At 38.7% G+C, this 12,290-nt stretch overlaps 2 protein-coding genes across 2 annotated transcripts in view; both read right to left on the bottom strand.

Moving 5' to 3' along the window:
- Positions 1-2,978, bottom strand: part of LOC111874788 (eukaryotic translation initiation factor 3 subunit J) — an 11,789-nt gene extending 8,811 nt beyond the window's left edge. Inside the window, exons 1-3 of the mRNA XM_023870579.2 lie at positions 2,652-2,978; positions 2,472-2,563; positions 2,023-2,142 (exon numbers count right to left, since the gene is read on the bottom strand). Of these exons, the coding sequence (XP_023726347.1) occupies positions 2,023-2,142; positions 2,472-2,563; positions 2,652-2,667 (228 nt within the window). The 5' untranslated portion in view covers positions 2,668-2,978. The remainder of the gene's footprint in view (positions 1-2,022; positions 2,143-2,471; positions 2,564-2,651) is intronic.
- A 2,473-nt stretch (positions 2,979-5,451) lies between these two features.
- Positions 5,452-6,993, bottom strand: LOC117283123 (zinc finger MYM-type protein 1-like; the record flags this gene model as incomplete). The annotated part of the gene is given in 1 exon segment (XM_033755599.1): positions 5,452-6,993. A coding segment is annotated over 1 exon segment (1,084 nt), but the record flags the coding sequence as incomplete, so codon positions are not given.
- Between the last annotated feature and the right edge of the window lie 5,297 nt (positions 6,994-12,290).

Genomic DNA, 12,290 nt, shown 5'->3' with positions numbered 1-12,290 from the left:
ATATATATATAACATTCAGCCGTTAAAGGTTAACTTATCAGTTATTGTCTTATTGTTCTACTACAGTATCAAATGATGAGTACAGGAAAATACATACACAACATTCTACCTTTGAAGTAAGTAACGAAATTCAATGATTGTGAAGAATTTCCTCCTAAACATTAGATTCATAAAGAATATGAGGAGAACATCACTTTCAAAGTATGGCTGCTCCAGATATTCCTCAGAAGTGACAGGTACACGTTATAATGAGCACATCAAACACCCATTAAAACACACACAGAAACTGCAAGATGATGACTGTGTACATCACACATTGCAGCAGTTACAATTCAGTGGTGAACACAGTCACTGGATTAGTGAGCTATCTCAAAATTTACTTGGAGACACTAGCAAAACCAATAAAAATTACCAATTTCTGACAATGAGAACCAGAATGAATAAAATATATTCCTTCACATAAGGACTGAAAGCAACAATCTCTAGATGGGGACAAATGAGAACAAGCACGTGGCCAAAAGCCACAGCACTGTTTACTTTCTTCACTCTAAGATGATTTCACTCCTTCAGTAACCAAAGAGGACTACAAGGTGTAAGCAGACTTGCCAGATGCATTCACATTAACATTCTGCACCCTATTCATGAGGGGGCACATGGTAACGTAGTTGGTTGAGGCACTATGCTACAAGCTGGAAGGTCACAGGATCGAGTCCCAATAGGGTGGATTTTTTCAATATACCTAATTCTTCCAGCCGCACTATGGCCCTGGGGTTCACTCAGCCTCTAACAGAAATGAGTACCAGGAATCTTCCTGGGGGTAAAGGGCGGCTGGTGCGTAAGGCTGACCTTACCGCCATCTGTGAACTGACTGTCTAGATAATGTGGGAATGTCAACATCTCACAACCCTATGGGCCTTCACGGCCTGTTACAGGGATACCTTTACTTCACTTACTTTTACTCTATTCATGAGAGTATTTTGCTTCACTAAACACTCAACTATTATGATATGATATCTGATGGAAAATTATTAAGACTCAATACCGCAGACAGATTACATCACAAAGATGCAGCTTTGACATGCATGCCCTGACACATTTCTGAATACAAAGAAATGTTTACAAACTGTACCACTGTTTCAGTCATTTGTGATCAGTGTTTACAGTATCAGTGTTTAATCATGTGTCAATACAATGATGCCTTAAAGTACAGAACAATGTGTGTTCATCAAATTTTGTGAAAGACTTGAAAAATATATAATGCAAACTTATCAACTGTGCAAGTACAATTTGGAAATTCAACAGTCCTCAGCATAGACTTCAGTAGTTCAACAGCTTTAAAGTGGGACAAATGTACACATACATCAAAAGTCACATGCATCCTGTTCAGTCTTGATTCGTAAACCCACAAGTTACGTTTGTCATCATTCTTTAGTATTAGCACAATATCAACAATTACTGAATTCAGAACTGTGTATTGTGGTGTGATCATATCATTTCTGAGCTGTATTTCTTTCCCTGTGATAACTACATCTGTGGTCGAGTGGTCAGAGTTCCTGGTTCCAGATCCAGAGGACCGGGTTCTATTCCCAGCGCTACCAGATTTTCTGAGTCTGGAATGGGGTCCACTCAGCCTTGTGAGGATAACTGAGGAGCTATTTCTACGAAATAGCAGCTCTGGTCTAGAAGTCCGAAATTAACAACCATGGGGATTTGTTGTGCTGACCACACGACACCCTCTATCCACTAAATCTGGCACTAACTTCGCCGACAAGCAGCGGTCGCTCAGTCGGTATAGTTCGTTTGCGGACCAAAGCCACGGAGTTAGTTAGATAACTGCATTTACACTCTATTCCATCCTGTTCCTTTTAACAAAATGTAGGGAGTCTAATGAATGCACCACTGTTGGAAGCACTGTAGAATTCCATTTTTGTGAACAAGTGCATAATGTACCTGCCACAATGACTGAAAGATATTCAAAAATGTCTGCTCAGTATACTAAGTCTAATTTTAGATTCAACTTACTTCTTTCTCTTCTATTTTTTCTGCTAGACTTTTCTTGGTTTTTCTTGCTTGGACAAGTTTTGCGGTTTCTTGTTTCTCTACATCCTTCTTCTCTTCCTCCTCTTCATCTTCCCAATTGTCCTGCATTAAAGAATTCAGCTTACATCAAACTCCTATGACCTACTTTTCTAGTACCTACCAAATCCTCGAGAGCATAACATATACAATAATGCAATGCAAAATACAACATTTATACTAGAAATCATGCTTGAAAGCGTCATAAGAGACGAAGGCATGCCTCCAATTTTTAATCTGACTGTGACAGCTGTTCGGCTATAATCAGTACAATACGCGGGGCAAAGTACAACTTTCCAAATCGTGGGCTTCCACATACGCACTGACATGACCACCTTTAGTATAGAATGGTACATACAGCACAGTTGAGAAAAAAACGTTTTACTGCCACGCACTTTTACGTCTTCATCTTCGTCCTCTCCTTCCCACTTATTGGCACCCACAGACAGCGCCGTTTTAATTTCTTGCGGTTCGAAGGTATCAGCATCTGTAAATGATAATTTAAACAATTAACCTAACAGCTGCAATGTCTAACTACATTATCCTACAAAAACATATCGACGGCCAAAACTTACCCCATTCTTCATCCATGTTCACGAGTTCACGTGAACAAAAATGTGGTCGCTGGCAGATGTGATAATTTAACACTAGATAGCAATACTATCTTACGCAGAAAAACAAAATCAAACTTCCAAAGCCGCAAGAAAAGAAATAAATTAGATTTAATTACTTCAGATTATAATAACTACCAAATATGTAACTTTAAAGAGTCAAACTTTCCAAAACTACCAATACAATGCGACACCAGATAATAAGGTGTTGGGTTAACACTTCTACATCCAAACTTCGCCATATTCTATTTCCTTCCTTGTCGACGTTTTATGCAACTGCTCTGCCCAGTGATCACAGTCACAGATTTACACACCTTTAGATGCGTAACTGTAACGCTAGTAGTGGACAACGTAGCGCCAGACACATTGTGCTGTCACCTATGAATCATTTTCTAGTAAACACACAGACAATGTGTGTGTTTATTCCCGTTCTTTATTAGGTTTTTAAAACCTTTAAAAGTTTCAAACGTTTTAATCTCTTCTATATTACTGGTGCGTGCACACTACATGTTTCGACCAACATTGGTCATCTTCAGGTGACTAAGACTGCTGCTGAAAGTATTGTGCTTCCTTTCGTATGTTTAATTTGTAGGATACTCCTTCGTGTGTGCGCCCATGTGTCCTATGGTGATCAGTAGTACCACCTATTGTGTCGTGTGTAGCTGTTATTCATGTTCGGCTGAAGTGCGTTGGTTCTATTTTTTCTTTTAAAAAATAAATGTATATAGAAAAATGCCTATGTAATGTTCATCCAGCCCTCTGTAGATAGCACAATCTTATAAACATCTTAGTCTGTCGTAGCGGTAGCCCCACAATTCTTTAATCTCTCTCTTAATATTTTGTACAGTTACTTCTTTTTCTTTCTTTTTTCTACTAAATTTAGGGATTTCGTTTATGGAGTAACAGATGCCTTACACAAATCTTTTTTCCCCTAGCCTTAGGAGCTCTGTAAGTGACTTTCGGAATTCATTTGTGTTGTTCTCAGACAAAATGTCCATCAGTCTTGACCTTTGGTCATAATCCCAGAAGATATGTTCCTCCGTTTACAACCCGTCACCACATTCGCATTTAGCCGTGAACACAATGGTAAATCTACTTCGGAGTGGCCTGCTCTCGTACGGTTTATTGACACAAATGCACAATGGTGCATTTTTACGTCACGAAACCTCGGAGACGAACCGTACCTCTAGAAGTTTCTAGAAGCTTTCTCCTCTGTCTCTTTCGTTTTCTGCCAGTAACTGTGAAGTTCGTCTATGCCTTTCTTTTACTATTGGGCCGTAAGATCTGGCACTGATAATTGTAGTTGGACAACCTCTGGCCGTCACTGCCTTCAATGATTGTTGCTTTGCCTGTCACCCTTCCGAATCAGCTCTCACATTATAACTTCAAATTAACAGTATCCCGAGCATCCCTGTGAAATTCCCATGTTATTGGTGGACAACATGGCCGCGATGACACCACGGAACATTGTTGCTGCTATCTCTACTCATCCTACATTAACTAAATTTAAAATGGCCGACAGGGCTGAAAGTAAAATCGGTAAGAAGGTGTGCTAACTTAGCAACTATTGTGAGTGTCCACCCCCCCCTCAATGCCTTGTTCGCTAGAATGGCAATAAATACTTTTACAACCAGATCTCTTGTACTGCAAAGGTTTCCCCACCAAACCTATTCCTATTTTTGAACTGTGTTCAGTATCACAAGTCAAGGAGGATGAGTTTGCCAGGGCATGTAGCACGAATGTGGGAGGGGAAGAATGCAAATAGGATATTGGTGGGAAAGCCAGAAGGAAAGAGACCACTGGGAAGATCAAGGTGTAGGTGGGTTGACAATCATAAAATGTATCCCAGAGAGATAGGAAGGTATAGTATGCATTGGATTGATCGGGCTCAGGATAGGGACCAGTGGAGGGCTCTTATGAACACAGTAATAAACCTTCGGGTTCCATAAAAGGCTGGAAAATTCTTGAGTGGCTGCACAATTGATGGGTTCTCAAGAAGGGCTTAGCTCCATAAGTAAGTTCAATACAGTGGCGTAGCATGACTACCGAAAGCAGGGAAGCAACTTTATATATGTGTATATAAATTTTTTCTACATACCCTATAGTTTCTATCTTCTATTTCAAAGAAAGCAGCTAATAGTTTAATATGTATTGTATATTTAAGCTAATATATCAAAATAGCACATAATTATCAACACAATTTTATAGCCATCAAATGACAGGGTTGTGAACCTGGAATATAATTAATGCTTACTTTATTGTTTATAATTCAGCTCGATTCTTCTGTTTTTCTTGGCAAACAGATCAATAACCTCATCTAGAAAGCTGGGTTTGGACTGCAGTTTGTTTAGGAAGGACTTTTCAATGTTCATCAAAGCCAGTGATGACAACCTATCCTGGTTCTGCGAATTTCTTAAGTAGTTTTTTAATCTCTTCAGAGCTGAAAATGAGCGTTCATCTGCAGCACTTGTCGCTGGTATTGTTAATACTAGCTCACATAATTTGAAGATTTGCGGGAAAACGCATGATAACTGAAGAGCATACATATATTGATGTAAGTCATACACACTATCTTTTGCCATATCTGGGTCCGAAAACATTACTAAAAGTTCACTCTTTAAGGCAACAAAGTCAAAAAATGCACCATAATTTTCTTTTAAACAGGAAAATGCTTTTTCAGGAAATGAGGTTCTATACATGGGGAAGTATCTGGCATCAAGAAGACTCAAGAAGAGGAGCGTAGCGTTCTCCGAAAATCTAACAGAGACATTCTGACACACGACATCAATAATTTCACAGAACAGCCGTTTATAGGAGTTTTTTCTTTCTTCTCCACTCATTGAGTCAATGCGAATTCTTTTGGGTCGAGTTGGGCCATTTGAATCGAAGACATTTTCCATTTCACTCCAAAGGTGGTCAAATCCTCCCCTTAATCTTTGCATGTGATGCTTAAATTCGTCTATTTTGGTATTGCAAAAAGCTATATCAGATCTCTTAGTTTGTAGGATTTTGAAAAGAGCGCCAGAATATGGAAAAATTGAAGAAAATATTTTCAGCATGAAATTGAAATCGAAATCCCTTAGAAGAGAGAGAAGTCCGCGTGCAGAAGAAATTGTTTCTACATCCCATTCTTCTGGTTCCTCTATTATAGACACAAGAAGATTCTCAATTCCTTCTCTGTATTCATGCACAGTTTCAGCAAGTCGGCTATGGTACTGCCATCGAGTAGGTGCGATAGAAGGAAATCTTTTCCTAAGGTGGGAATCCAATGCTTCAGTCCTTTTTGTGGACTTGGCAAAAAAAGTTCTAAAGCCAGAGAGAGTAGCAAAGAAGACCTTAACTTCCTTAATAAAACTAGCAGATTGTGCTAAGACTAAATTTAGTCTATGCGCATAACAATGAACAAAAATGGCGTTTGGGTACTGCTCGCGAATTTTTGCTTGTACTCCTGCATGTTGTGATGCCATAACAGCAGCACCATCATAAGTCTGTGCAATGAGTTTGGGACCACATTCAAAATCATTTAAAATCTCAAGAGCATGGTTAAACAAGGAATTGGCAGAACGGTCAGAGCTCACGTCTGTAAAACGCAGAAACCTTTCTTCAACATTGCCATCAGCTGTCACATATCGAAGAACTGAAGCCAACTGACACTTATTCATCACATCTGAAGTCTCATCAAGAATTAAAGAAACATAATTAGCCTTTGAAATTTCCTTTTTAATTTCCATTGTCATCAATTCAGATACAGAATGTATCAGTTCATTTTGGATGTCAGGAGAAGAACCACGGAAAGCAGTTGAAGACTCTAAATGATTGTGTAAATCAGAATCATAACGTGCCAGCATATTTAAAACCTCAATGTAATTTCCTCTATTAACAGATGCCACGCTTTCATCATGTCCCCGAAATGCTAAACCCTGAGAGCCCAGAAAACAAACTGCTGTAATTAATTGGCCTACAAATTTCCTGTTCTGTTTCACAGCTTCATTGTGTTTTTCAATTGACTGTTTGTATTGGCTGCTTAGAGAAAATTCAATCCTTCTGTTTTTACCAAACAGTGTAATTTCTTTAAGACAAGCAATGTGATTAACTGAATGCCCATGTCTTTTGCCAGATTTGTAAATGTTGTTAATGTCATTGTAACCAGCACTGTTAAACACGTGTTTTTCTTTAGAAAACAAGAGACAAGGCCAACAGAATAATTTGTTTAGTTTATCACACCCACACAACCATGGAATAGCCTCATATAAACTGGTATTGAAATGCCGTGTGCAAGATTTCACTTTTGTATGTAAAATTAGATTAGGCTTAGGTGCACCTTCTTCTATTATCTTGGTTTCTCATTATAACTGAGTGAACTGAACGGTGTTTGAAGAAGTTTTTCAATCACACAGTGGTTATCACATGAAAGTGTCATGTTTCTAATTTTAACTTAACAGCAATCACAAAAACACTGTCATAAAGTTATAATTACGCAAAACAAAACAAATTCTGTATAGAGAAAAATACAGAATAATAACTAAACTGACTTGTGCATAAATGACACGCTAACACCTTCTGAAAACTAATAAACACGCTTAACTGCAAGGTCACAGACTATTCTACTGCAAACTGCAATGCCTTACATCTGGCAACATTGCTGGAAGCACGAAGCTAGTAGCATACCATAACGGATAGCTCACTTACAGACAACATTGACATTGAGTCAGCCAGTTAACCCAGGGGAGGGTGGAAGCGAAAGACCTGCTGCTTCCGCGCGTGTTGCAGTTTAAAGTTCCCTGCATTTTGGAAGAAAATAACTGATCTATCCTAATAAATTGTTTATGTAACACATTAAAACTTGCAATATTCTCATTATATGTAATATATGTTTTCAGATTAATTAATATTTTAAAGTATGAAATATTTTTTCGAAATTGAAAAATTGCCAGAAATGTTCTTGGTTGCTTTTCTATAGGGAAGCAATGCTTCCACCACATCCATGTACCCTACGCCCCTGGTTCAATATCCCTTCACCCATAACCTTTGGGTTGGATTTGCGTGAAGTGCTATTAAACTTGGTCCCCCACCCTTTCAAAAAAAAATGTCATTGGAATAAGAGCTTCTGCAGCTCTGGAGTACAAGAGATTAGGTTGAAAATTATTTATCTGGAGAAAGTTTATCACCAGTGCCTGGGAAGTTATAACCTTTCTTCACATGAAATACCTCTTTAACCAAAGGTTAACTGTTGTTGTGAACTGTAACATACATGGAATACTTGTATTTAGGAAAACTGAAGGTAGGCAAACTTGAAAAAAAAAAATTGTTTCCATCAGAGACACTATATTAGACCCCATAATTTCCTCATAACTTACACTTGAAAGCCATATAGATCACAGTTTTCGGTTACATTAAATATTACAAACCATGTATTGTAAGCAACAATACTTATGTTCCCATTTATTATTATTTTCATTAGAATTATGGAATTCAAGAGTTTCAAATACACCCTTGTCAACAAGATTGAGGCTGTATTTAATTATATATGAAAATCTGATATATTCCTCTTCACCGGTTCAGTACTGGGCATAATAATTCATCATTCATCAGTAATCTGTCATGACGACAGGTCCAAAGTCTCTTCCAAAACAATTCCTCCACTTGATGCGATCTAGAGCTTTCTCCTTCAAATGAGAATATCCTCTTCTGTCCCCAAGGTCATCCAGCATCTTATTACGTCTTCTGGTCACCTCTATCCGCCCTTCTATCTTTCCTTCAATAACTTCTTTTAGAAGGCAGTTACCGCATAAGATATGACCAATCCAATTAGCCTTCCGTTTTCTTATTTCATGTAGGATATTCCTCTGCTCACTGACTCTAATTAACACTTCTTCATTTCTCACATAATCGGTCCAACTGATCTTCTCCATCCTTCTCCAACACCACATTTCGAAGCTTTCTAGGTGTTTCTGATCTACTGCCCTAAGTGTCCAACTTACAACCCTATAAAAAGCCATGCTCCAAATGTTACATTTCACTAGTGTCTTTCTCAAATTTAAGTCAAATTTGCTGGTAAAAAGAGTCTTCTTCTTGCTAAATGCAGCTTTTGCCATGACAATCCTAGATTTAATTTCACAAGTACACCTTCCATCATCTGTTAACAAGCTACCCAAATATTTAAAACATTTCACATTCTCCAGTTGTTTTGGGTCTATCTTTATTGTGACTGGGGTTGGTTGTCTCGAAATTTTCATTACTTTTGTTTGCCCACATTCATTTCCATGCCATAGAACCTTCCCATTTCGATTAGTCTAACAATCATACCCTGTAGCACAGTTTCTTCCTTAGCCATTAACAAAAGGTCATCTGCATATTTCACAGTTTGAATGATTTGCCCTCCTAATTTGAAGTCTCCAAACCCATCCAGAGCTTCTTTGGTAAGGCATTCGTTTATATGGCAAAAGTAACATATCTTACAAAAAAAGTAATGAATACTGAAAATTTAGTATCTATTCATGTTCCAGTTCAGTAATGGAAAGGTTTATATGGAATAAGTAACATATCTTACAAAAAATAATCGAAGCCAATGCCTTCACAACATTTATTAGAGCGTGTCCATTGAAAAGTGAGTGATTAAACTCTAAGATGAAATGTACCGTCCACAGAGCATTATTTATGTCTGCAATGTTGTATGCTTGCCTTGGGATTTGCGGTAAATACCCACGATTCGAAAGTGCAGCGCTTAGAAAACAAGGTTCTCCGCATCAACAGCGATATCCGTTGGCGTAGAGCGGCCAGCAACCAGAAGCCACATATGATCGTGAAAGTGCATATGTTCGGAATACTGGATAAGGAGAAGCCCGACAAAACACAAGGCTTAAATTTTGTACACTGTGTATGATCGTTAAGGTGACTAAATTGTCTGTCTAGCGTGAGCTAATGAAAATAAGGCAGAATCTGTTGTGGACAGACAGGAGGCTTATAAATATTGCCAATAAAGCCATGTGCAGTTTATATGTCTACCTGTATAAACGTAGTTTAGAGGGGGAAAGACGAAATATAGAAAGTAATTGACTGTGACAAGTGAGAAGGGATAGACCCGTCTTGTCATCATAAAGGATTCGTATTAGAGGCCAAACAGTGAAGATTACTTCAAGACTAAGATCTGTTCATGAGCGTCTGAAATGGGCTCTAAATTAAGAGAAAAGGACTGGCCAATCGTCATTCCTAAAATGACTTTGGAACGAAGCAAGAAATAAAGAGGAACTTCGTAGAAACGAAGCGGTGGGATATGTGGAAGATGAAGGCGAATAGTTGTCATAACCATGGCGGGCCTTTGGTAATGCATTGGTATATGGTTTAGAAGTTACGTGTTTCGAAGACATGACTATTTTTTATGGGAAAAAAATGTAAGAAATTTGTGCCTGTAGGAAGCAAGTGGAAGGTGAAGGTGACAAATTTGTATAGATCTGGAGGTACATGGGTAAGACATTGGCGTAGTATTGGGAAGGTACGGGGTTCGAGACCGATGTGTCTTTTGTCAATAGAAATTGAAAAGTGAATAAATAAATACGATTTTTCTGCAGCTATAAATAAAGTCGTAGAATATGAGAATCGCAGAAGTTACTGTAGCAGACGTTACGGTGGTCTAGAGGAAAGGCACAGACGTAGTAAAGCAAAGTTCGGTGGTTCGTAACCACTAGGATTTTTGTAATGAGATTTTTCTGGAATTATATAGCGACATGTAACATAAGAGGAAGATTAATGGTTAACATTTTCCGTAGCATTGCTGGGTTATTGGTAAAGCACCGGCGTAGTGAGAAGTTCCGAGGTTCGGGACCAAAGACAGTTTTCTAAAACAGAAATGGATTAATAAGATTTTTTCTGGAATTACGGCTCGAGGTGTAACATAAGAGGAAGATTGAAGAAATCGGCATTATGTGGTGTTGGTGGTCTACGAGCAAAACACTGGCATAGTGTGGAGAAGTTCCGACGTTCAGAACCAACTTAGGTTTTATAAAATACAAATGGAGCTAATAAAATTTTTCTGTAATTATAACAAAATATGTAACATAAGAGGAAGACTAAAGATAAGAAATCTTCGTGGTATGGGTGGTCTAAGGATAAGACACCGGCGTTGTGAAAGAGTTCGAAGGTTTGAAACTAAGGATGGTTTTGCGACATAGAAAGCGAGGTAACATGATTTTTCTGGAGTTATACCCGAAGACGTAGCTTAAGAGGAAGATTAAAGAAAAATAATTTCTGTTGTGCTGGTGGTCTAGGGGTAAAACATCAGCTTAGTGTTCAGAAGGTCCCTGGTTCAAAACAAGTAGGATTTTTGTGAAAAAAATTAAAAGAATTAATGAAGAAAACCAACAGCAGAGCAGCAGTGCAAGAAGTGAAGAGATAGAGATAAGAAGACAGGTAGACGGTAAAGGAGGAGGAAGATTTTGCGGCCGCTCATTAAAACACTCGCCTAAGCGGGTATACGCTTTTATTAAAATCCGCAAAAACTTCCCTCGCCGCGGTCCGTCGCCCCGAAGGGATTATGGAAGCTTGGGACCCCACCAAGGCCACCCTCGGTATCACAGAGAAATTTAATCACTTGAGACCAAGCTAATTCAGCGAGAGTTAAATAAATGAAAATAAAAACTGTAGCGCCATCTGTGGACCAAAACCTCATGGAAAATCACGAAGTGTAGAAAAAATGTAGCATCTTAGTTTCTTATTATCTCCCTTATTGGGTTTTGCAAACCGCTCCCATGAAGAATTCATTTTATAGGGTAGGGCAGGAGGAACTGAGGATGAGATTATGGAAGCTTGGGAATCGTCCCATCCCACCCTTAACATCACGCAGCTATTTAACCAATTGAGACCAAGCTAATTCAGCGCGAGTTAACTAGAACATATGAAATAAAAACTGTAGCGCCATCTGTCGAGTAAAACCTGAACACTCGAGACTAAAACCTCATGGAAAGCCATGAAATGTAGTTAAAAATGTAGCATCTTAGTTTCTTCCTTATTGGGCTGCGCAAGCCGCTCCTCTGAAGAATTAATTTTATAATGTAGAGCAGAAGGTACTGGGGATGAGATTATGGAAGCGTGGTAACAATCCCTTCCCACCCTTAATATCACGCAGCTATTTAATCACTTGAGACCAAGCTAATTCAGCGCGAGTTAACAAGAAAACATGAAATAAACACTGTAGCGCTATCTGTGGAGTAAAACCTGAACACTCGAGACTAAAACCTCATGAAAAGCCATGAAGTGTAGCCAAAAATGTAGCATCTTAGTTTCATATTATCACCCTTATTTGGCTGTGCAAGCCGCTCCTCTGAAGAATTCATTTTATAGGGTACGGCAGGCGCGATCCCGAGGCCCAGTAAAATTGNACACGGTGCCAAATCCCAGAAGACTGCTTTCTTCATAGTCACCGCCGTGAAAGCCTCAAATCTTACAACTGCCAAAACGTTCACCATCTCACTCTGCGTCGGAGGTTTGCTAACGCTTTTCAAAAGCCACCTTCCACCACTGGACTGTTGTATTTATCTGTCTTTACCAGCAACAGCTGGATCACTTCCACGAATAAGAGAAAGTATATAAGAGGCTTATTTATTGTTT

This window comes from Cryptotermes secundus, unplaced genomic scaffold (genome assembly GCF_002891405.2).
Source record: "Cryptotermes secundus unplaced genomic scaffold, Csec_1.0 scaffold1035, whole genome shotgun sequence".
Lineage (NCBI taxonomy): Eukaryota > Metazoa > Arthropoda > Insecta > Blattodea > Kalotermitidae > Cryptotermes > Cryptotermes secundus.
Note: the sequence above shows the minus strand (reverse complement) of the source record. Positions and strands in the feature narration are given on the sequence as shown.